Below are 25312 nucleotides of genomic sequence, written 5' to 3' on the forward strand. Positions count from 1 at the left end.
ATTTAATTGTTGCCTGCAATGACCTCTAGTGGCATCTAGAATTAATGCAGCCACAATATTTTCCCGCTCTTACTGACCTAGTTGCACCATGCAGCGCTGGCAACCTCATTTATTTTCTCTGAGTTGGGGAGCTGAAAAAAAAATATATAATTTTTTTTTCATTGTTTACTTGAAGCAGATCAAATCAACTTCCTGTTTTTGTTGCTGTTGGTCTTCTCTAAGCTACTTCTTTTTTATTCTACACGTTGTCTGAATTTATACAAAAGCCTAATGGGTGCGTTTCTTGCCAGTTCACCGGGAAGGATCCGGCTTGAAGGGCTGAGTGGGAGGAGTGTTCCTTTAAATAAATCAATCAACACGTTTATTTATTACAAACAGGGAAAACAGAGACATAAGGGAACATTCAGAGAAACCTTGGCAAAAATAATGAGACACAAAAACTATTAGCACTTCAACTTATAATAATAATAATAATAATAATAATAATAATAATAATATATTTATGATATTGATTGAATGAAAACGCAGTGAAGAACTAGTACTAGTTTAGTATCTGTAAGAATACATAGAAATTACTTTCCAATCATCAAAACAATTACAATATTGTACAATTAAATAGCCCAAATAGAAAGTAAGTCATATTGGGATTGCAGATTGTAAACAACTCCCTAAAAACAAATATGGAAAACTATTAGAAGAATTTTACATAGAAAATGAGAAATAGAAAAGAGGAACATTGTGTAAATAACGTTCCTCTTATTTACACATTATGCAAGGAATATTATGTTAATGTTTATTCTTGTTTTCCAGTTTAGAAGAATGATTTTATTGCCTACAGTTAAGGCAACTAAAAGAAAAACAGCCATTGATTTGTCTTGCTGAAGTCTGATATGTATCAAATACAGAGTGGCGTAAAATATACAATTTAAGAAGAAACACGGCTCCACTCACGGACTGACATTTTTAGGCTGTTCATTTGGCTTTGCACCACTCACCACACATCACCTCTTGGTTAACAGTCTAGAATTCATCATGCAGCTTTCCTTTCCTCTAGGTCTTCCTTCTGGTTCCAGTGGTCTGCTCTGCATCCCCAGAACCAGAACCGGAGAAGCAACATTAGGTTTTAATGCACCGCAAATCTGGAACAAACGTCCAGAAAATTGCAAAACAGCTGGAACACCGAGTTCATTCACATCCATTTGTTTAGAATTGCTTTTGAACCATAAGAAATGTTCAGCAGAGCTCTTGTTGTTGGATCACAGCGGGGCCATCCGTCTGCTGCGCCTTTTGAAATGATCTTTTGCTTTATTGCTTCACCGGCTGACAAATGGTGCGCACCCACTGATTGTACAGAAAGGCTCCCAGCTTAAAAGCAAAGGTGGTTTAATTGATTCCTGCTCATTTGTTTATAAGTTACAAACCTGGTTTATCCCCGACATTCTTAAACAAGTCTGTAAATCATACGTATGACATTAAAATAGTCCAGTAAAGGCGGGGTGATGCTCCCGCCTACGTCGCTGCCCCTCCAAATGCTGCGCCGCAACTGCGCAGCGCTGCAGCTCTTTAAGGCAAAGTGCTGTGGTGAGACTTAACGCAGTGGCGCTATTCATGCAGAAATGATCTTTATCCGCTGGAATCGCAGGGCGCTGTTTGCGTGTAAAGAGACAATGCCCTGATGTGTTTTGCTGCAAATCGAAAATCGCCTGCCGCTGAAACGCATGTGCAGGTTTGGATTAAATGATGTTATGTTTATAGCGCAAGGCAGTTTTTTGGGGGTTTTTTACGTTTTGAAAAAGCAAAAAGGCGCGTGGCGTTTAACGTGACATGAGATCTTACGCACGGTCAGCTTAAGCGCCTTTAATGTAGATGAGGTGATAACGTTGCCTCCCTCAGGTTTTTTTTTTTTTTTTTTTTACACGCTCGGCGCAGCAGCTTCAGAGGAGAAACTGCAGATTACAGCCGAGGGATGGTGGCGGAGATGGCGAGCTGTGGAGCGGCATGCCACCTGGAAGACGGGTGAGTTTCCCCCCCGCCATCGATTACTAAAACAAAACAGATAAACGCGGAGGTCTTTTGTCGCTTCGGGCACAGGAAGTGAAGGTCTTTTGTTTTGTTGTCGAGCCCAGGCTCACCAGTTTATGTAAAACAGACAAGCGAGCAGAAAACACAAGCTGCGCTTCCCTGTTGTAGAAAAGAAATAAAGAAAGAAAAAACATGTAAAACTGAAAGTAATTTCAGACATAAAAGGAGAAGGAAGTTGTATCTGTTTGTTGGCGTCTCTGCGGTGCACGCTGTTGTGTTGTTACACTAGTTGGATGAGTCACCGACAAAACTGTGTCATTCACGTTGCGCCAAAAAGAAAGTTAAATGATCAGCATAGTTTGCGACTCTTTCATAACGCCAGAAAACAAAAATCTGACATTTGTAAACACGCCAGCTTCATATTTCCAGTTTGGGATTGTAGTTATTTATTGTATATTTATTTAGACACGCCAGATGTGTTATGCTTTTTACCATAACATAAAAAAAAAGTTGAGAATCCTCATCAGTCACTTCCTCTATGTTAACCACTTCATGTTATTGTTGTACCAGCAGGTGAGCTGATACTGATGACTCATTCTGCTCAGTGACATACAACACTGCCCAGGTTCTGTTTGCACCATCAGCTGCATGGAAAAGTCCCCATATGAACCCTGCATAACACCAGATCAACACTATGGTGTAATATTAAAAGCAAATAGCTGCAGGTTTTAACAGAACAACATGCATGTATTTTCTGGAGAAATCTTAAAACAATGAAAAGGTTTCAGACTAACTTTCCTAAATGTGATTCAACTACAGTAGAAGCAGCTTTGGGTTTTGTTGACCCTCGCCTCTACTTTTAACAACACTGCTGATCACAGTATGTGAATCAATAGGCTAACGGCGTTGTTGAGTTTTTAAAAATTGTTCTCCTGGATCAGATTACATGCATCAAACTGCAGCTCTTTCTTTTGGGGTTCCTCAAGTCTGTGTTCTGGTCCGCTTTCTTTTGAATGTGCATTTTACATGCTAAAATCAGCCAGTTGGACAGATTTTCTCAGTTAGCAGATGTTCACACCTGACACAAATGACGTTGCTCACGTAGTGTAGTAAAGGTCACGTAGCGGAGGAAGCACAGATGAGAATGACGAGAAGTAAAAAAAAAAATAAAAATTAGGCATACATCAGCACTGACACCATCACAAATGGTATTGTGGAAACCTGCTATAGGGATAAAACACAAACAGGGACGCTGGTTCAAGTAGATGAGAAGTTGGACAAAACTAAATAATTCTGGCAGAAAACATGTTGAAGGCAACAAAAAGAAAACGTGCAGCTTGAGCTACAATCGAATGGTTTATGTCAAATAGTATTGATGTGTTATTTGTGGCAGGTTTTGGTAATTGATTTACAGAGTTCTCCATCCAGTCAGGCTGAATTTGAGTCATTTTCGAAAGAACTTTAGGTTTGTAAGGACTGTAATTTATTGATATAGGGACTGAAAACAAATGCATGCCATGTATTTCAGATTTTACTTGTAAAATAAACTTAAAATATCTTTTTAGGGGTTGGCAATATGGCTGACAAAGTATCACAAGAGTATTTCATATCAGTGCAGATTGATAATTATTGATTAGTTTTTGTTTTAAATTTGTAAAATACTGCCAAAGTGGGGACATGAACTTTTCTCACAATTTGCTCAATTTTCTCATGAAACTGCTACTCAACACGTTGTTGCTAGGTAACCAAAGAGTTGACGCAACCACCTTAGTTTGTCTGGCCCTGAGAGGTCGAGCGGCTAAACCCTTTCCTCTGCCTACATCCCCCAGAATGCTGTGCGGTTCTGGACCAGACTTCAGCGAAATGATCAATATTCTATTGTGATACATATTGTTGTTTATTGCTCGTCCCTCTACCTGTTTCTTCTTCTTTCACGTAATACTTTGTGTCGCGCCAGGACATGAAATTCCAATGAAATGCATTGTAGATCGTGGCTGTAGTATGATTTAAAAAATGTGGAAAAGTTCAAGAGTTGTCAATACGACACTGTACAGTCCAGTGGCAGCTGGTTTGTAATCGAATACGGCATCCTCGCAGTCATGTTTATCATATCTTATCTTAGACGTTGACCCAGGACGTCAAGCGACAACAACAACCCAAACAAAGCCAACCTGAAACTAATCCTGGTCAGGTTTGCTGTGTTGGACTCGCTGTGGAATACCGTGGGACAAGTTTCCGAAAGGACTTACAGCAGAGTAATCTAAAGGCGCACACAGGGTGTTTTGCTTGTATGAAAACATTTAAACAACCTCAAAACCCACATGTCAGAGGAAGCGATGATTACCAAGGCAACCAGCTAATGAGCTCCCCGCAGCAGTTGTGGTGTTTCTATTTGGGAGAGGCACAATTCAAACGACCTTGAGAGAAAGAAAGAGGGAGAGAGAGAGAAAATACTGTTTTTCCTGGACATTTGTTGTAAAAGAAAAGGAAGCGGCAGCTCCTTATCGGGATAAACAGCTGCCAGATGTCATATCCCCATTTCCTAATTCACCATTTGGCTCATGTTCTGGGGAGTTTTAACATTTTTAAAAGCCGACGGAGAGAAACAGGAAAAGAGGCAGATGAATTGTTTCACCACGCCTCCCTGTGGGTATTTTGCACTCTCCCTCGTCCTCCTAATAGAAATCAGACATGTTGCCTCTTGTTGAAACTCGCATTGTATCAGCAGGCTGTCGAGCTGCTCTTCTTAAAAATAATAATAATTAGGGCTGTTGTAAACGAATATTTTAGTAATCGAGTAATCAATCGATTATTCTTACGATTAATCGAGTAATCGGATAAAAAAAATTATGAAATGAAATATTGGTAAATCTGGCATAATACCGGTGTTACTATCAGATATCAATATCAGTCCAATTTTTCATATTTGAGCATCCCTAACAGTTGCTTTTCTGTAGTTTAGAAAACTAACCTGTAACAATAATAGCTCACTTTCTAAGTTAACCAGAAGAAAAGTTATAGAAAAATCTGAAATTATATTGAATTTAATAACAAAGAGGCAGGCTCACAAATATGCTTATAAAAAATGTCTACAATCCAGCTTTTAGTTTATGTATTCATCTTCAGTGAGTTTAATAGATTAATTAAACTCACCTTGCCACCTAACCTGTCACGCTTTGGGTTTGAAAATACGGGAAATGCCGCCTGGAGTGGGAGGAGAGGGCGAATGAACGAACGTAAGATGGGGTGGAGGGGAGGAAATAGACCAGCGGACTGACGAACCGTTAGACCGGGGGACGAACACGGGGGGAAGCAATACGGGATATTTACGACACCTTCACTGGTCACACTCAGAAACTCATCTACCAGCCATGTACGATGCGCTCCGCCACCCGTTTCTTCAGACCGGGATATGAAATTTATTGTGCGGTTCGTCGGTAAAGCTACATTTACACGGTAAGCATCAGCTACTCAGCCGCCCGCCCTGTTCAGTCTATCCGCTCACCTCAGCGCTCTTCCCGCCGTTCCAGGCATTCCCCCAGTCATTTTAAGGATGCTTATTGGTTCCGCTAAAAAGTCGGGCATTATCATCAATCAATAAAATCCCCACGGGCCAATCTTGAAGATTGGACTTTATGCCGCTGAGACTTAGCTTTTGTCAACAACTCAGAGGCGGAAGTGAGAGTTCCGCGCAACGCAAATGAAGTCCCGGCCAGAACACGGTGCGCTAACTAATAAAACATAAATTAACGAAGCTTCGAGGCAGGTAAATTTTCCTCGAGGAATTTTAGTAATCGAGGTACTCGAATCATTCGAGGAATCGTTTCAGCCCTAATAAAAAAAAAAACTAAAAAAAAACAGTTTGAATACCATTAAATAAATCATACAATTTATTTTTAGATGGGCTGTCAGGACTCTTGTCTAAAACATGTCCAATATAATACCAATCTAACATAATCATGTAAGAATACTTATTAGTTTTGACTTTGTTCCACAAATTCAGGCCTCATACACATTATAATCTGATATATTTTGAGGGGAAATAGAACATTTTCTTCAGGTTTTGTGTTTTTCCTGACATAAAAGCAAAGTGACGTCATAAAGGCGGTGTGCTGCCCAGAGATTCATTCTTTTCTTTTCTATTTGCTCTGTTTTATGCAGACGATGTGGTTCTGTTGTCTTCAATGGCCCTCGACCAAGTTGTACCCCTATTTCTTACTAATGCATTTCCATTTGTTTCCTTTTTACTTCTATTTCATTTGTTTTGTGTTCATCTATTTTGAAGCATTACAAAGCCATTTATTTTTGTGTAGCGTTTTGAAGAATCGCGTAGATAAATTATCCTAAAAAAAATGTTCAAATCTTACAAAAAGCTTATTTTCTCAGTAAAATGTTATAATCAAACCAATTTGTATTTATTTTGATTGTGATTCATGTTTATACTTCTGAAATATGACAAATTGAAACCACCTGGAGTAACTGCCTGCTATTAGATTTTGTTAAATAGTCACATTTCCTCAGTTACGAGTTATTTATGAGTAGATTATCCTAAATAAAAGGTGGTGACAGCGGGTATAAAACATCTCTCCTGCAGGTGTGATTTATTGCACTTTAGATAGGGATCCATCCCTTTTTCTAGGTTCTCAAACCTAGAAAAAGTCAAGTAAGAAATTACCAAACCTGACAGGGTACACAACTGTGAAGGCATTTAATAGCCAACGTCAATCTATCACTAAGTGTCTCTAATTCGTCATAAAACCCCAACTCAAAGTCCATTAGACCCACCATGTTTATAAAACATGGCGTTGCAGAGAATGATTAGCCCAGGCGTTCACTTCATCAGCAAATTGTGCTCCATTTACAAGTCCATAAAAATTTACCTCAGCACTTAAATTAAGTCAATGTGTGCAATTAAACACTCGGCAAAAATATTATTAACCCTACTTATGCTTTAATAAGCAGAATAAATTGCTCGTTAAAAAATTGTGATGGTTTCATTCTCACACAAGTTGATTTTTTTGTTTTCTTATCTCAACTTTTTATTGGAATTGCTTTCGATAAAAGTTTCATCGACTGATGTTAGACTTGAAGCTTGCTGGGGAAAATTAAGGACTTGACATTTTTAAGGTTTCCAGAGGATTTTATTTGGTGGGAGCTTGCATCTTTCCACAGCGTGATTACTAGATTCCTGTTTTTCTTGCATGTCTCACAGTTCTCACTAATGTTCATTGGCAGAATTTGAGACTAAGATAAACTACGTCCAGCATCGTCATTGTGTTCGTCACTTTGATTTATTTGAAATAATTTTGCGTTTATCTTTTCTGTCTTACAGAGACGGGGACGTCCCTGCCCTGGCGAACAAAGGTACTCACTTTCAGTTCCTTTATTTTATTGCTGTGAGCTTCTCTGTTTGCTTTGACTTTGCCTGGAGGCCCATGCGGCGCCCATGCAGTTTCTCTTCTCAGTGCTTTTCATATCATTTGCCTGAAAGGACTTCAGTATGTTTGCAAAGTCATGTCAACACGTTTGTTTTCAGTGGTGCCACGTATTACTAGGTTGGTTTTACTACAGTTCTGCGTGAGACCAAACTAAACCAAGAAGAAAATGACTTTTAAATGATCATGATTGAATCAATAACCAAAAAATTGATACGCATTTGTTAGTCCAGTTATATTTCAGAAATGGAATCCTTCAGCCATCTTTTAAAAGATTCTCGTTTACACCCCTGAACGTTTTAGCTCATAACACACCTTTGTGTTGTTTAATTTCCCTATAAGTCCTATAATTGAAGACCTTAGAGGTTTGTTAGATAACATTAGTGAAAAAACGCCATCATAAGGAACCAGGAACTCAGCATACAGGCCAGGGATGAAGTTGTGGAGAAAGTTTAATGCCGTTAGATTATTAAACATCCCACAGATCTCTGTTCATGGAAACATAGTACATTTGTAAACCTACCAAGATGAGAACGACAGACAGACAAGCTAAGCAAGGAGAGCGAATCAGAGAAGAAGCAGCTAGGCCGCTCATAGTAGCTCTGGAGGAGTTACTGCGTTCTCTGCACAGATCCTCTGATCATTTAGGAGAATCTGATGCAAAATTACATCAGCTGTGATTCTACTTTTTTACATTTTCACGTCTATATCTGCATCTTTCTGAAGAAGTCAAAAAATTTACACATTCTTCTTTTGCTGTAACCACTTTGCATGCAGGTTCCTCTACACAAACGCTTGAGTTCATGCAAATTCTTCATGCATCTGCAGCTCGGAGATTAACTATCTTCCCCAAAGCAAACATCTTAACGTTTGGTTTGCGTCTTTTTGAAATGTAAGCCTCCTTTCCTGAGATCCTGGGCGCTCTGGGTTTGTGTTTTTGTGCCTCTGTCCTTTAGCTTTATGGCTTATGATAAATGCTCTGACCATAAAACTTCATAAACCTTTAGTTTTCCTTCTGCTAATTGTGCTTTTCTATCTCCCTGAAACAAGTCTGACCATTGTCTTATTGTCTTGGCGGTTTATGACAAACAACCTTTCATGTCTGATTATTCGTATCAGCACCCGGTTCTAGAAAGTTGTTTACCGACTGTGTGGCCGCTCCAAATCCCGTCTCGCAGGTTTACAGGCAACCTGCTCGTTCTCATCACTGGACTTTTAGTCTCTGTCATCTTTACACGCATTTCACAAACATGGACAAAGGCTTAGCAATTTCAACAACTAATAAAAGTATAGCACAAATTTGCAATTTTGTGTTGTTAGTGTAAAATGGCATGTTGACTGATGAGAATTTTCATATTATCTTTACATTCTTTTCCAGTTTTCATTCAACTCAAGACAAAGTTCATATAGGAGAAAAAAAATGACTTGGATCAGTGATTCTGAACTCTGACATTTTGTCTCTCTGACACAAAATATGGGACATCTGTGGGGAAAAAGGACATTTTTTATTTGACTTTTTCCCTTTTCTTTTGCAACCAAAGAGCTGAATGTATAATGTGAGATGATTGGAAGATGGATGGAGCTACTGGAAGAAAGCTAATTATTAGGGATGTGCCGATCAGGTTTTTTCCTCCCGATACCGATACCGATCACCCATGAGGGCCGATACACCGATACCGATCACCGATACCGATCACATAATTATTATTATCATAAACACTACTGGTTACATTATGTGGAAAAAGGAACCATGAATTCACCTTAATTTAGACAAAAACTTGTTTTTAATAACTTTTTCCAAGAAGAAAACTAAACAAAACAGGCATTGTGCAAATTGTACTGCTATTGATAATACTATCTTTAACAGACTGATAACATATGAAGGCTCTGAAGAGGCTAAATAATGCAAAGAGCCAAAATAAAACCTCTCAACATTGCCAAAAAAATTCAAGTATAAAACTTAACATTCAAAGGCAAAAACAGGATCCATTACAATAAACAATCCAGAGTTACTGAATGAAAACTTCCTGCTAGCATGGCGGCTAGCTGATTACTGCTAGCTCTGATTGGCTGTTTCTGACTGAGCGGAGTAATTATGCAGATCAGGGAGGAGATCGATTATTTTTTCAGAGATTATCTGTCTCATGTTAGGACAGCGAAAGTTTTAATACATATGTAAAATTTGTTTTTTAAGTTAGATACTGCAGCTTTAAACAGAGATTCGGTGTGAGAGTCACTACCAGGTGGAGCAGAAGCGAAGCTCCGTCTGTCAAATATTACTACCTGTAGCGTAGCAGCGGTTCAACAGGAGAGCAGAACCAGCGTCTTACATCGCAGCTCGAAGACTTAAATAATTTCGCGGGTTATTTGTTTAGCTTTCTGACCGTCATGCTAATCCGGGTGAGTGTTTGTAGCTGTGCGCTGCTTTACCTGCTATCTGATCGCTCCGTATGTCTTTTTTTACTGCAGTGAGCCTCGATGTAGCCAATCTCCGTCAAGTATGGCTTTGTTTTTATTCCATACTAGATTCGTCGTGTTGATGCATTTTGACCTGCTTCAATTTTCCGCCGCAACACGCAAACTTCCCCATTCACTCAGTGCGTTGTAGTTCCACATCGCTTAGGATTTGTTGCTGCGCGTTTGCGCAGAGTGAAAGAAAGAGGAGACCAGCTGCACAGGCAGGTTGGAAATGAGAAGCAGGTGATCGGTATCGGTAAAAGAGACAATGATCGCCGATCACCGATCATGCACTTTTTCACGAAAATCAGCCCGATTGTGATCGGTGACCGATCGATCGGCACACCTCTACTAATTATAGACTGAACCTGGAGTGGAGGTTCTCTTTCCAGCAGGATGATAATGAAAAAGTTTCATATCAAAGCATAATCGTATCTCACCGACTCTGTCCAATCCAATTTAGACTCCGTCTCAACACCTGGAAATGAATGTTTGAATACATTTTTAAGCCGTCTGACTGATCTCGAGCAATTACAAATGATCCGACATTTCAGTCTATGGGTGCACAACAACACTTATCAGAATTATTTTAGGCTGGGCAATAAATCAATAACAATACATTTTATAGACGCATGATCAATGTCAATGTCACTCCGATTCGGAAAAGCACTGCATTCTGGGGGATGTAGGCAGAGGAGTGGCTTCAGCTGCTCATCCTTTCATGGCGAGCTAAGCAAAGCTGGTAGCATCAACTAACTCGCTCTTTGGTTACCTAGCAACGATGTGTTGAACGACTTGGGCAGCAGCAGTTTCATGTTCTGCCGTCGAGCCTCATAACTGCTTGAAAATAAAACGCACCATGGAGTGAAAGAAGAAAATAAGAACAACCGCTCGAGAAGAAACTGTAGATGGAACAGGAAATGTTACGTCACCAGTTTGACAATATTTGAAGCAAAGAACTAAATAATTGTCAAAAGCAACTGATATTAGACGTTTATACCGTAATGCGTTTTTCAGTCGTCGTAATTTCCCTCCATCTTCACAATTATGTGCTCATTTCTGTTCTGTTAGACAAAATACAAATAAAATGCTGTGAAATTTGTAGGTTTGAAAAGGTTCAAAGGGCACTGCAGTCACACAGGTGAGTTTTTTTTTTTTTTAGTGATGTGTACTACGATGCTTTGACCAGCAGATGGCAGGCTACGTCCACAGATTTCCAGCTTTGTGTAACAGCTCAGTTGTACATGCAAGCATGCATTTTTAAGTGTAGGTACGGAAACCACTTGGCTTGTTTGTTTTAATAGAGAGGAAAGAGATGGTCGGGTTACAAAGAGGGATGGTTTCATCCAGAACCCGAGGCATACGAGGACAGGAGGAAGGGAAGAGGGTGTGGGAGAGGAGAAGCAGGGGGGTTGAGCAAAGTGAGGGAGGGAGATTGATCAGGGTGGTACACTGATGGCAGCATCTGCTTGTTAGTCCAAGATAAAACTCTGTGGGCTGACGAAGAGGACGGGCCCCATCCATTAGACAGTGAGGCACTCATCCAGATGGCGCTAACTGCTGGAGCCCAGACTCCTCCGGACCCATCAACAAATATGTGTCGGCATGTTAATTCTTGGCACTTTTGCATGCCTCTCCACACAGTTCATTTGTGGTTAACTCTGCATATATAAAAGGTGATGATGTCATTTAGCCGTGCTTAGGGTTTTTTTTTTTTTTTATTTTTTTTTTTGAAGAGGGTAAAAATAAAATTCTTAAGGAGGCTCTATGACGAAGTCTCTCTGGGGCTGCACCTGCTGCGGCTTTTGAAAATAAAAAAAATTAATGCAGTTATGTCAGAAAACTGTTTCGCAGCAACAAGGGTGCTGAAACATTTGAGCGTCAGGTTTTTGCAGCTTTAAATAGACTTCGGTCTGTGAGAAAGTAGAAGAGGACTTAATTCACACAGTACATGTATTTCTGTTTCTTCTGCAGAATTGGGTGTTTTCTGGTTACCACGGAGACCCCCCCAAAGGGAGTGGGGTCATTTTTTTTTTTTTTTTGCGCTACCTCACAATAAATGAGCAAATACATCCTGCTCTATTTTGTACAAATGCCAATTTAAAATTGTATACGTGTGTACAACTGCAAAGAGCCTCAGTGAAAACGTGCTCATACATTTTCGATGTAGAAACTGGTTGAAAATTGATTTATTATGGTGGTCTGTGTTGGTCAGACCACCAACATGAAAAAGACACAACTAAATCTGTCGGATGACTTTATTACCCTGTAAACATAACTTAAAAACAGTCCAAATAGTTTGAATACATTTATTTTTACTTTATTTTTTTCCTTTACTATTTCCGTTTCAGAGTGGGGGATGGGAAGCCCTCATTTGACCTGTTTTGCTTTTATATTTTATAAGTGTGGTGCATTTTTATCCCAAAGAAAAAGATTTTAAACTTCAAATATATCACAGACAAGATATTAACATATATGTAAAAGCCTTAAACCCTATATTGTAGCAGGACTTTCAGAAAATGAGCTGACTAGAACGTTTTTGCGGGGGGGAATTCAAAAGAAAAAAAAAATTCCCCCATAATCCCGAGAGAGCCCCGTAGGTTACAACACAAAACATGTGAATGTAAAAAGAAAACAGTCAAGTCTTTTCAAAATGTTGCTTTTCTTTCCAAGTTGAATGTAATTGCAAGGTCATAAACATGTCACGATCGCTCAGCATTAATATTTTAGTAAAATATAAAGGTTTGGCACAAGTTAAATAAGGAGAAAGCAGTTTTAACCTTAAATTGATTTGTTGTTTGCAGATAACCTGTCAGAGGGCGACGGCAGCAGTTCAGGTGAGCAGTCGGCTTTTTTTTTAGTTTGCAGTTTTAAAACTTTGACTGTGGTAAACCTTTTTTTTTTTTTTTAATTGTTTGACCCGTCTATCACAGAGACTGCAGGAGCATCCACTGAGGAGAGCTCAGATGAGGATGAGGAGGAGAACGACGAGGAGGAGGAGGACGAGGAGAATTCTGGTGAGACTCTTTGAATCGCTCACTTAGATCGTCTGTCTTTAAAGTAAAACTCTGTCAGATTAGGAGGCACAACGATAATACAAAGTTTGAGAAGAAATGGTAGGAAAAGACCTGCGCTTCGTTTGGCATAAGAAAATAGACAAATGCATGATGCATGAGTGTCAATAAGTGTCAAGGCGTTGTATGTTAGTTTTAACATTTAAAAAAAAGAAAAAGTGGTAAAACTAAGATAACGGCACTGAAACCGAGTTTCAACTTCCGCCAATTAGTCATCCTTCCAGGAACAAATGCAAAAAAAAAAAACAAAAAACAAATCTACATTTCAGAGATGCTGAGAAGCTGAGTTTTTTCTTTTTGACCTTTTAGAAAGCTAGACACACTCTCCCCCCACCCCCCCCCCCCGACTGTTTCTTGTTTTTATAAAAGCAATTCATGAACTTCTCACACTGACCTCAAAACCCAGAAGAAAGGAGAACATAGACGGTTACTCTGAAGATGAACTGTGGTGTGAAAATTAAAACTGGAAACCACAAGACGACGTTTCTGTGACGATACGTGCTGCTTTGAAGCATTTAAAATACTTCTCCACATTTTAAATGCAAATCAAATATTTCTTGCATCTAGTTTTACATACAAACTGTGGATATGACCTTTGACCCGTTTGAGTGGCTATTGAATGTACGATGCCCCTGTGTGTGCAGAACTGGCATTTTTGAAACGCGTACAGCTTCTTAAAGGGACAGTAATAATCCTGATGATGATGATTGTGGAGCTTTGATGAAGAGGACTTTGAGACCAGCTATAAGAAATTTGATAACTGCTTTACTTGTAAATTCAGTCTCTTTTGACTAAATCTTTCTAGTAACATCCTACAGTTTGAACTGTATTCTCATATATATATGGCCTGTTTCATAATGCAAAACATTTTTTATCAGATTAGGGATGGACTGGTTTGACCACTCCATGACGTTAACCTTCCTCCGAGTCTTTCTGGTTTCGGTTTCTATTTAAATTTTTTGGGATCATTTGATCCCAAAATTTTACTCCTATTTTGCATAAATAAGAGCCGCCCGTTTGTTCAAAATATGGTAAATGGCGTCACTGATTGAACCCCACATTAATATTTGATTTGATCATTCACATCAGCATCAGATCTGGTGGTTTTCTATTTCTTGCTCTTCTACCCCGGCTAGTAAATAATTTTCTTTGAAGAAATTACATCTTTATAAAAACTCTGATTTGATCTGGTTCGTGATTTAAACTGCTATATTTTTTTAAAAATAATTATATAAACTAGAATTGCATTTCTTAGTATCTTTTTCATCCTGTGTCTTCTTTCTTTTTATTATTTATTGCATTCCAACTGTCATCAGAAGGGGGCGCTGAAGACGATGAAAAGGGAGAAGGTAAGACTTTGTTTCCATGTGAACAATTTATAAATTTATATTGCGCCAGGAATTATTGTGAGCACTTTTGCATTTATCTGCTTTTTTCTTACATTTTCCCTGCAGACGACAAAGAGGAACATAAAAACGGTAAGATATGTAATAAATCAGACTGTTTGCTCAAGCTGCTCCTCGGTTGTTTAGATGCTAATTGCTAAACTGTCTGAGCTGTTGCTACTTTACAGGCAGTATTACATTTTTAATTCAGATGAGTTTCATTTTGCGCTCAGCGGTATCACTTTATATTACGATGATGCAGTAAATAATTCTTAAATAAATAAATAAATTAACCCTTTAGCGTAGCACTGAAACAGAAACCAGATGCAGAATGTGGCTCGGTCAAAAAGCAGCAGCAGCACAACTGAGATAAATATTCTTTTTTTGAAGGCTTGTGCCTCCACCGGAAGGGAGCCATTTGGCCTTTGTGTAGCCCTGATTGATCTTTGAGTTTCACTGTCCCCAACCAGTTTTTATTCTTTATCACCTGTCAAAAGTGGTTGTTTCTCGAATGAGCCCTAAGTACATTGTGAAAGCAGTTCTTTGCTTGAGCTTTGCTGTAGAGTCAGAGGAAAGATGCTGTATTGATGAATTGGCAAACAGCACAGACTAGATGTTGCATCAGGATTTTTACTCGCAGATTCTTGATCGAGTTCAAAAATGAACCAGCTTGGTTGTAAATGTTTGTAAAGGAACAAACATTGATCCTGAGGGACTTGGATTTAACCTCAGAACCCAGCCTTTTGCAGCTGCTATAAAGTGACATGTATCCTATGGAAAACAGGGCATTCTGGATCTGAAGGAGCAGGAGCTGAACCTCAAGCCGCTGCTGTAAATGGGAGAGGTGAGCATAGCGTATGTTGATGTAGCGTCGATATTACGAGAACAACTCTGTTTCAACGCTTTTGTTTATCTATCCTCCTGACAGATGAACGATTTAAGATATGCTGTGAAAAATGCAAATCCGTCCATCAGGTGAGCTGAGAAACCAGATGTATTCTTCGTATATTGTTTTATTTTGCTGGCGCCGTGCTGCGACACGGCACCAGGTTAGAGATTTCTTCAGTTTCAGCATTTTTGCCAAAGTAATACAAAATATAGTTTTCAAGTTTTATGTATTAAGGGGAATAAAAGTAATCAAAATCAACCTGTTCTGCAGCTGAATGTCCTTTAACTGATGGCAGGAAAGGTTTACTGGTAGGGAAAATTTATGGTTCCATCAATTAAGTCATTCTGTGTCGTCTTGAAGAAGCAGAACGACCCAAGAAACATTACCATTACATATGTTTTTTGTTTTTGTTTTTATTTTTTGTTTTTTCTTAAAATGCTGGATTAAGTGATTTCCTGATTCAGCAGGTCAGACCTGGGTTTGAATGTGGTTAAAACAGTTAATTCATAATTTAACAAGAGGAAATGACATTTTTGTCACTGGGCTGGGTGGCTTTGGGTCACATTTTTCCCCTTAAAAATAACCCTATTTTTGCATTTTCTCTGGTTACACTTTTTTTAAATGAAATTTAAAACATTTTGTTGAGACCAAAAAGCTAATTCAGGATAAGTCTGAAAATACATCTGATCAGCATTGTATTTTACAGATGACAAGAAACAACTAATTTTCCTTTTTATTTATCTTTCTTGTATTGTTTGTGTTATATTTTATTGATTATGTGAATGAATAAGTTGTGTGTGTTTCTGACAGACTCACGGCACGGAGCTTGTTACTCCTCAGAGGAAGTCTAAGGGACGTTTCCAGTGAGTGAGACACGGCATCTCTGCAGCAGACCTTGACGCAGTAAAACGCTCCGCCACTCACTCTGTGAATGTTTGTAGGTTGCAGCTGGAAGGAGAAGGCACGTATGAGTGTTCGGTCACCGGTCTGGTCTTCGAAGCAAGCGAGCCGGTTCTGGTGCGGTATTCTATCCTGTCTTGGTCCAAGTTTGGCTCCTTCCTGCCGAACTCCTGGAAGTTTGCCGGACCGATCTTCAACGTCGACACCGTCGACAAGGACGCGTCTGTCCTCACCTCTATCCAGTTCCCCCACTCCATCTGCTTAGCCCGTAAGAACATCGTGTAACGTCTTTTTACCGAGGCGCACAGTTTAAAAGAGCTAAAATGAAACTGGTGTGTTCCCAAAGATCCAGAGGAGGACCTGACGTTCAGCGTTCTGCACGTTAAGGACAACGGTCCCCTCATTGAGCCGACCGCAGACCACTCAGGAAGCCACGTGAAGTGGAACGTGACGTCCCTCTCGCCGGTCGGTCCCATCATTCAGAAGTCAGGGTCCGTGGAGCACCACGGGGTGGTTCTGGTCTACAAGCAGCTCGGCAGCGACACCAACAACTACAGCTTCCACGTCTACCTAGCGACAAACAGCTCGTCCGACATTAAAGTAAGCACTTACTGCCAGTCAGTCGTCTCTAGCGAGGAACCAGAGGCATTCTGGGGGAGTTTTGGCTGACAGCAGCTCTACTGTTCCAGAGAGAAGTTTGTATGCTCTCCTCAATCAGTAAGAAATTAATCCCATTATAAATCAAAATGAGTTTGATAATTAATGATTAATTTATCTAACGATTATTTGAAAGGCAGTTTTTCTCCAAGAGACGTCATCATGCATTTTATTTATAGCTTCTGTTGCACATGGTTTCTATTTCTCTTTTATTTATTGTTTTTGGTTGTGTTTTGTTTTGGATATTTAAAATATTTTCTTTATAAAATTAATGTTTATTGGTCTTTGAGAGTGAATTTGCGTTATGATGACATTATCAATATATTACTTCAAAATGGCCTCAAAACAAAAATATTATCGCTTATCGCAATAATTTCTGGAACAATTTATCATAACACGCCTACTTATAAGAATGAATGTCTCAAATCTGGTATTTTAATGATAAATTTAAGTTATTCTTTCTCCACAGTGAGATGGCGGTACAATAAACACTTTTAATGAATTTTTATACCAGGTTTTCTGAAACATTCCCAGTAATAAATCTTAAGTCCACTAATTTTCAGCAATGTTGAGGTCAAGAGTCTTAATTCCAGCCTTTTTCCCCCTCTATTTTAAAATCTCTTTTTCTGAAAGTTTGCAGCAGATTGCCAAGCGGCCTGGGTTTTAGACCAGGAACAGCTGTGTTGATGAATCTAGCTGCGGCGCTAACACTGTGACGACCCCAAAGCCAGCTTTGATAAAAGTTTAGGATTACTCTCTTGTTGAACACATAAATGAGTCCAAATTCAACCATCTGTTCCTTTCAGGTGAAGATAAAAATTGAGCAAGTAGTTTATTTTTCTTGTTTGTTATTGTGCTATGCACCAGTACAACTTCAGTAAGCACAAAAGCTTAAATGCATACAAATGGATATCTTTCATTTAATTGGATTCTTTTTTGTTTCTATTGTACGTTTTATACAAATCATATTGTGATATATAACGTTATCGCCACCCATCAGAATATTTATTGTGATATGAATTTTTTTGCCATATCGCACATATCTCTGTTAATTTATTTGAAGGTTGCCTCCTTCAACTCTACGCTTTATCATTGTGACTAAATAGTGTAATCGTTGAGACAATACAAATGTTCTCCATAAAATAATTGGGTGGCTTTTTCATTTGATGAAAAATTCACACCTGTTGCTATTTGTATGTAAATTTCACCTTAGGAAAATCCCAGTTCAAGTAAATAATTACAGGTGAGACGATGAATGAAATTCATACACATAATGAGAATATGCACAGAAACTGTAGCTGTGCTGTTATTAGCAGCATCTTGCAGCTGTAAAACAAAAGTAGTTTGGAAATGAGGTCAGAGTTTTAGAAAACATTCTGTAGTTTCAGGATCCTGTTTTATTTGTGATTTCAGTACCTGACTGTCACCAAAATCTTTTTGAGGAAAAAAAACCTGTTTTATCTAACAACTATCCACGAAATTTCAGTGGTGATGCTAAGAAAATGTTTCTGTTGCATAATTAGATGCTGTACTCGTGGAATTGCTGTTTAAACTTAATTACATAAAGTCCCTTGAAAAACACCCAGTCTTGTGAATGGAAAATTTGAAATAATTACAGTATTTTGGGGGCAGTTTGTCATAAAATTGATACATCTCCCACAAATAAAAATCTAAAAGGTGTGCCAGGCCTTTTTATGCAACCCCTTTTACCTTGATGCCCCTAAATCTGCTACTTATTCCATTCAAAAGTCACCCAATTAGTAAATGAGTCCACCTGTGTGTTATTCAAGCTCAGTTAAAAATCAGCTGTTCTCTGACAAATTAATTTCTCTGTATTTTTCTAGACTTTTACTTAACTTAATACATTTTCCTTCATCTTAATAGTTGTGAATCACCTTGTTTGTTTAGGTGTCTGACAGATGTTGGAACTATTAGCATTTAGGTTTGTGGTTGTAATTGGACAAAATGTGGAAAGTCTTAATGGGCGTGAAGGGAGGTTTACACACTTCCTGTGTCCAGTGACATCTATTAATTTACAAGTTTTTAAAAATCTTCCTGTGTGACTAAATAGTGTTTAGATTAAGGATTTTCTTTCCATTTGTGTGCAAGCAAGAACAAAACAGGAGAAGGAAAAACAGCAAAAAACAAAACAAAACAAAAAAATACCGTCTTTACAGGGAGAAAAACTCAACTCATCTCAGACTTTTGATCAGCTCTGTTGTCCGTGGCTAAAACTCCAGCAAAATGCCTCACCTTTGAAAACCGTGTGTGAAAACCGTAAGAACAGACGGAGAGCTGGAGGTGACTTTCACTTCTGTTCGTGTTTGCGGTCGTGATTGCTTTGATTTCGTCATGCTTCACATTTCCAAACTTGCGTAACGAGTGGCTTTAGCTATCAGTTAGCTAAAGCCATTCGCATGGCTTTAGCTAACTGATAGTGATGTTGAGCTTTTGTGTGAGGAGGGAAAAAAGTCAGAATATATTTTTAAGAAGCGAGAGAGCGCCACACACACGTTTTTTTCTGAACGGCTGCATTACTGGAAGCAGAGCAGCTGTGGTGTCATTCGGGAAGCGTGAATGTGGCTGCATGAACATGAACGTGTGGGCCTGGGAGGATCCAGCTGATGAATAATAAAACCAGATGAGAGATGCCAGTTCTTTAAATATGTTTGCAGTCAGTTTTTCCTTGCGGTTTCTCAGTTTTCATGATTCTTTTGTTCGGCGGGCTGAACTTGGAGTGACCTTTTCCAGCAAAACGCTGTCTTCAGGGTTATTTTTATCCCACCTGTTGTTGCTGCTGAGAAACCGAGCCTCCCCTTCATCTTGTTTTCTCTCTGTGCCGCTGTCATTTCAGGATATAGGCAAACAAGTTCGGGGCTACAAGAATCGATACATGAAGATCGATAAGCCTCCCACGTGTAAATTGGACGAGGGGACATATCGCCTCGTGAGTGAGCCGGAGGGGGACATCAAACCTGAGGTGTGTCTCTGCATGAGGATAAGTCCTATTCATAAGGCATAATTTAGACTGGATCATGGTCTATACAGTAAAAATCATGTCAAATATTTTGGGGAAACTAGAAAATAGTTTAAAACTGTTAGATTTTTCTTTCAAAAGATTGTTCTTGTTTTGTGGTCTGTTTTTTTTTTTTTACTTATTTGTGTCTTTATAAAATTCTCCAAAATGATCAATGGGATTATTTTGTACCTCTTTAAAAACTATAAACAGTTTTTAACCCAACTTCAGTTTAGCAGTATTTGAGAAACATATAGTCTGGTCATTGCCTTCCTACACAATTCTGCTTGATTCTCATCTCTTCAGGGCTCCGTCTGGGCTTTCTGCCATTCAACTCGATTTGTCCGGTAGAATTTCAATCCAGCCAATCGGTGAACTGGTGAACTGTTTGGCGTTTATTTTCTGTGATGTTTTAGAATCGTAGTTTTAGCAATGGCAGCGGAGGAAGTGAACGAAGCCGTTCAACCCGTGTTGTCCACGCAAATACTGAGCAATTGAAGTCGGAGAAAGCGGAATGTTTAATACATTTCATAAGCTCTCTGCGAACGAAAGCGTAAAACAAGGCGCTGCTTGTTGTGGTTGCTAAAAAACTTTTATTGAAAATGATTCATCTGGTGCATAAGAGATTTTATCAAGACTGTAGACAAAATTAACGTAATGTTTTATCCTACAGATGACGTCTGAGTCAATACAGTGTTTATGACCCTGAAGGGTTATTATTAAAAAACTATTTTAGGTGTTTCTCATTTTAATAGTTCCCCTTTTAATGTGAATGAGCCTACTCTGCTTTTAAATTGATCTATGAAGAGTGACTACCTCTACTGGAGGTTATTATGAACCTGTAACTTCTGTGAGTCATGATGAGTGTGAGGTGACGAATCACAAAGCGTGGACAGCTGCTGAAGATGCAGGAGTTCAAGGTACGCACAGGCTGAATGGCAGCTCCAGAGACACTGTTCAGTTTATTGAGTGGTGACCGAAGACTCGGGCCAAAAGAAGCCATTTTGTTTCCCGGTAAGAGCTTATGGGAAGCTGGTGGGCCAAAGTTAAATCTTTGGGATTCAAAGGCTTACCATTTGAAGGTTCAAGGTTCCCAAAAAAAAAAAAAAAAAAAATTAAGTCAAATGAAATGAGTCCAAATTCTGTGGAAAATCCTACTTTGAAGAGAGACGTTTGATAGAACTTTGGATAAAATTAGATTTTAATCAGCTTAAATAATACTTTCATTTACCCTAAAACTACCTCTACGTACAAGTCGTGTTGGTTTCATGTTTGTCCAGATTTGTTGCGAAACACTTACATTTTACCTTCTTAATTGCATATGTTGGGTATTTTGTTTTGACCAACATTTCTGCAGACTTTATGAAGGTCTTTCTGTTGACGTGGAGAAAATAATCATTACCTTACAAAAACTTTTCGGCTTTTGTGACTAAACCATGTTTGTGTCTCATTGAAGGAGCTGAAGTTCACGCTCGCTGTGACCAAGATGAAAGGCTACTTTGAAGCTTTCTTTGAGGAGCGGCCTCCTTTCAAATTGTCTCTAATAGAGATCAACACGGACGAGACCGTCTGGTCTGCCACCATCAGAGAAGGTGCCAGCGCGTTTATTCTCCTGCTTCCATGTTTATGATGCTGCATTTACACTAGTGTGGACAAAAAATCTTTATTTTTTCATTTCAAATAATAGCGTAAAATTTTGCCTCAAAGTCTGGATCACATTTAATATCCATGTTTTTTTTTTTTCATTAATAGAAATGCTTAGCAACTTATAGGATATTTTTATAACTTTGGTTGTTTTGACATTGTAAATCAATATAATATGACTGTTTAGTGAGCAATTAAAATAAAAATTTGGTAATTCCATTGAGAGTATCAGTAGCATAACGAACACATTTTGACCATGTCACAGCAACCTGTTAGGATTTAGGTGGAATTAATTGTCAATATTTAATCACATGGGAGTCTGATAGCTTTCCATGCATTTTGTTGAAAGCCAGTTTCAGCTGTTTGGTGAGATTTATAGTTGATGTTTTACTTTGATTATATTCTGTGTCGTGTGGTTGATGTCCATCTTTTGATTTTTTTTTTTTTTTTTCAGGCGACTGTGTGGACAGCTCAGAAAAAAAGTCAAGGAAAAGGACAATCTGTACGCTCCTTCTCGGTCTTCGGTGGGAGACAGATATCGCTTCGTGTTTTTGGCCTGTGCATTGTGACTCAAATCGATCTTTTTCTTGCAGCTGGCAGACAGAGGAGCAGCAGCCACTCAGAAGAAGAAATGGCCTGTAAAAGACCGAAGTGGCAGGACGAGTCAGGTGAATCATCATCTGTTTATTTTGATTAAATTTAATTCTGTTTTATTATGTGGCTCCGACTCAAAACAGATTATATACAGAAGTATGCGATCAGTTCAGTCTAATCATATTGAAGTATTGATACCAGTTGCATACGTTCCAGTGCTAGAAATTAATGTTGTCAAGCCGACTATTTAAGCTTTCTAATGAAACGTAGCTTACTGTCCCACAACAGTGGAGAGTTGGTTGCATTGAGAGCTTAATTTTGCTTAAATCCCTCATATTGAACATGCTGGGGCTTTAGAGAACTGAAGTGAACAGAGGCACTGGTTTAGGGAAACTTTTTACATAATAGAAAAAGTAAGCAGTTAATAGCAGCTTCTTTAGTGGCTTCATCTAGAAGAACAACACAGCTAAATAATGAGCTGTGAGATAATTGTAAAATCCATGGGATGAAAAACGGAGTAGGTATTGTTGGTCGCTCCAACAGCTTCTATAATTGCTTTGTCTAGGAGATAAACAGAACTCTCACTGCAACTTGTTGGATGAGCTGAAGGCTTTTAGCTAAACTTTTTAGGTTTCTTGATAGTAAAATGTACAGCAGTTCCACCTGGTGCTATCTGGGATAAGATATTCTTCATTTTGTGTGATGGTGAAGAGGAAATTTGTTAGAACCTTTTTAGACATGGGATTTAAATGAAACGTCCTCCAGAACAAAAGATTACACTTTCCCTCTCTTATCACTTAGTCAACTTGAGATCCTGGCTGCATAATGGCCTCAACAGCAATGAAGACGAGCTTCAATTTTAAACATTCTGGAAAACAACCATGTCCAAAACATTTGAGGTTAAAATAAAGTGCATGTGCTTTTTTTTTTTTTTTAATTTTTATTACGTCTCTTTCTTTTTTCCAGATGGAGTGAAAGCAGGGAAGACTCAGGATCAGGACTTGTCAGAGAAGCAGCTCCTGCAGATCGCCCGCCAACTTGGGACAGAGTGGAAGCAGGTGGCCATCTTCCTGGGCATAGAGTCGAAATATGTGGATCACCTCCAGGTTGTGGAAAACTGTCTGAACATGCAAAAGCTGAAAATGCTGCTGGAGTGGAAGAAAAGGCAATCAGGAAAAGCTACAGCATACCACCTGTTGGACAGTTTGGATGATTTGGACTCCTTGCCGAACGAGGTTCGTCAGATTCTGAAAGGTATGACCAAACAAAGTACATTCTTGTTTTTTACCCCTTCCTAACATAAAGCAGTTCCTGATCAGTAGTTCCTTGAGCCTTCTTAAGGTCTTTGGGATTTGAATGCTTTTTTTACTCACTTTCCTGACCATTATTGCATTTTAGCCTACTTTCTGTAGGCTAAAATGTGCCAGAGGCCAGATAGATTTTTTTTTTGTAGCTATAGTTGTGTTGAGTGACAAACCAGACTCTGAGCAAAGCAAAATTAAAGAATTATGATCATGATTATTTCAAGTTTTGATTTTCATGGGTTGCCACAATGATGTCTGCTGAAAGGTGCTAGCTAACGACGAGCCAACGACCAAAAGCCCATATTTGATGACCAAGCTCTGGGGTGTGGTAATGAAAGTATAACCTACTTACATTAAGAGAAAGAAAGTTGTACTTTCTGTCAATGACAAGGAAACTGAAGCATCACGTCATGTGGCTCTGTAGCTAAAACAAGTAAACCCCACAAGATCAGTCAAACATGTATTAATGGAAGATAAAGCATTAAAAAAAACATTAGTGAAATGTTTGTGGGGGGCGGTGCAGTTGTGGCAAACATGACTTTCAGTCAGTTTTCTGATTGGTTTTGCGTAAAGAATGTGTGGAGTATTCATCTCTCATTACATTTACTACTTTATAGGAACAAAAAAAGGCATAAATACTTTTTTAAGGTTGAACTGAATCACATTTATGTGTTTTTTTTGTCTGTTTTAGGTATGATGGACAACCAAGCTGATAAGTAAAAAAGAAATGTGTTCAAAAACTGAAATATCTGTTGCTTCATCAAATGAACGCAACAAGAAGCTCAGGTGTGCAATGAAGCAGCGTCGACCTGTGGACCAAACTTAAAACTTTTCCCTTTTTGTTTCCAACACATGAAACAGCAACATTTTTAAATCTACATGTAAATAAATTCAGACGTGCGCCTTTGTTTTCTGTAAAAAGTTCAGACTAATGATGACGTCTTTGAGTAACTATGTTTATGAATGACGCAGAGGTCATTGAGAGGTTTGGTAGCTAATTATGTAGCCCATAACAAACAAAAATGTAGACCAAGTCATGGAACTGTACAAATCATGAACAGTTCATTGTATAAAATATGTTTCAGTTTAAGGTGAAACCTTGTGAAATACTTAGTGAAAACAACCAGGCATTAGAACAGATCTGTGAGTCTGTTTTAAGATTTACAGACTGAATTGTGGATTTTTTTTATTTGTAAATTAGAAGTTTTTATACTCGTATTCTTCCTGTCCTGTACATACCCTTTTTTTTTCTTTTTTTTTTTTTTTTTACCAAGATCTGTTTTTCTGAACTGTGGTTTATTTTTCTACATCTGTTTAGATTGTATGTCTATTAGTGTTTTATTTTATATTTGCTATGTTTTTGTGAAACTATACAGAAATGTAACAGGTCCAAAATGTCATGTTTTGATGTGGTTCAGGAATTATTTCTTTTTTCTTGAGTCGAGAACATGCGTATTGTTTGTAAAGCTTGAACTAATTTGTGTATTTCAGATGGGTAATGTAAAAAAAAAAAAAAAAAAAAAAAACTTGTTCTACAAGTGTTTGAATTTAAGGCTGGATTTGAGCATAAATCTGGGAAATGTTTTTCTGAAATTTGATGCACAGATTTAGAACCACTAAGGTCAGAAAAACAAACTTGACTGTACAAACTCTGGGAGATATAAGTTAAATTACTTGAAACATTGTTGATTTGTCAACACTTTTACAGAATAACTGAAGCAGCCATATTTTTTACAACTGAATCATTTCTTATGACGTCCAGATATTAATTAGCTTTCAGAAAAGCAGCTTTACAGAACTTACAGCTGATGTTTTTATTTGTCCTTATTTTTGTCAGGTCTGAATCCCTCCAACAATTTTTGGAATAAAAGTTAACTCTTAAAGTGAATAAAACATGAGATGGATTTATGTTTTAATTTTGTGTGATTATAATCC

The 25312-nt window shown here is 38.4% G+C and overlaps 1 protein-coding gene across 1 annotated transcript; it reads left to right on the forward strand.

Annotated features, from left to right (window-relative positions):
• Nucleotides 1-1584: 1584 nt before the first annotated feature.
• LOC106909983 (uncharacterized) lies at nt 1585-25281 on the forward strand. Its single transcript, XM_014976524.2, has 17 exons — nt 1585-2016; nt 7355-7386; nt 12719-12751; nt 12848-12931; nt 14305-14337; nt 14443-14466; nt 15158-15217; nt 15302-15348; nt 16073-16125; nt 16204-16430; nt 16509-16762; nt 19674-19799; nt 21292-21427; nt 21934-21981; nt 22073-22147; nt 23040-23327; nt 24069-25281. The coding sequence occupies exons 1-17, from the start codon at nt 1967-1969 to the stop codon at nt 24095-24097; spliced, it is 1599 nt and encodes a 532-aa protein (XP_014832010.2). The 5' UTR covers nt 1585-1966; the 3' UTR covers nt 24098-25281.
• Nucleotides 25282-25312: the final 31 nt, after the last annotated feature.

This window comes from Poecilia mexicana, unplaced genomic scaffold (assembly GCF_051168715.1).
Source record: "Poecilia mexicana isolate PSO_F unplaced genomic scaffold, ASM5116871v1 scaffold_13, whole genome shotgun sequence".
Classification (NCBI taxonomy): Eukaryota; Metazoa; Chordata; class Actinopteri; order Cyprinodontiformes; family Poeciliidae; genus Poecilia; species Poecilia mexicana.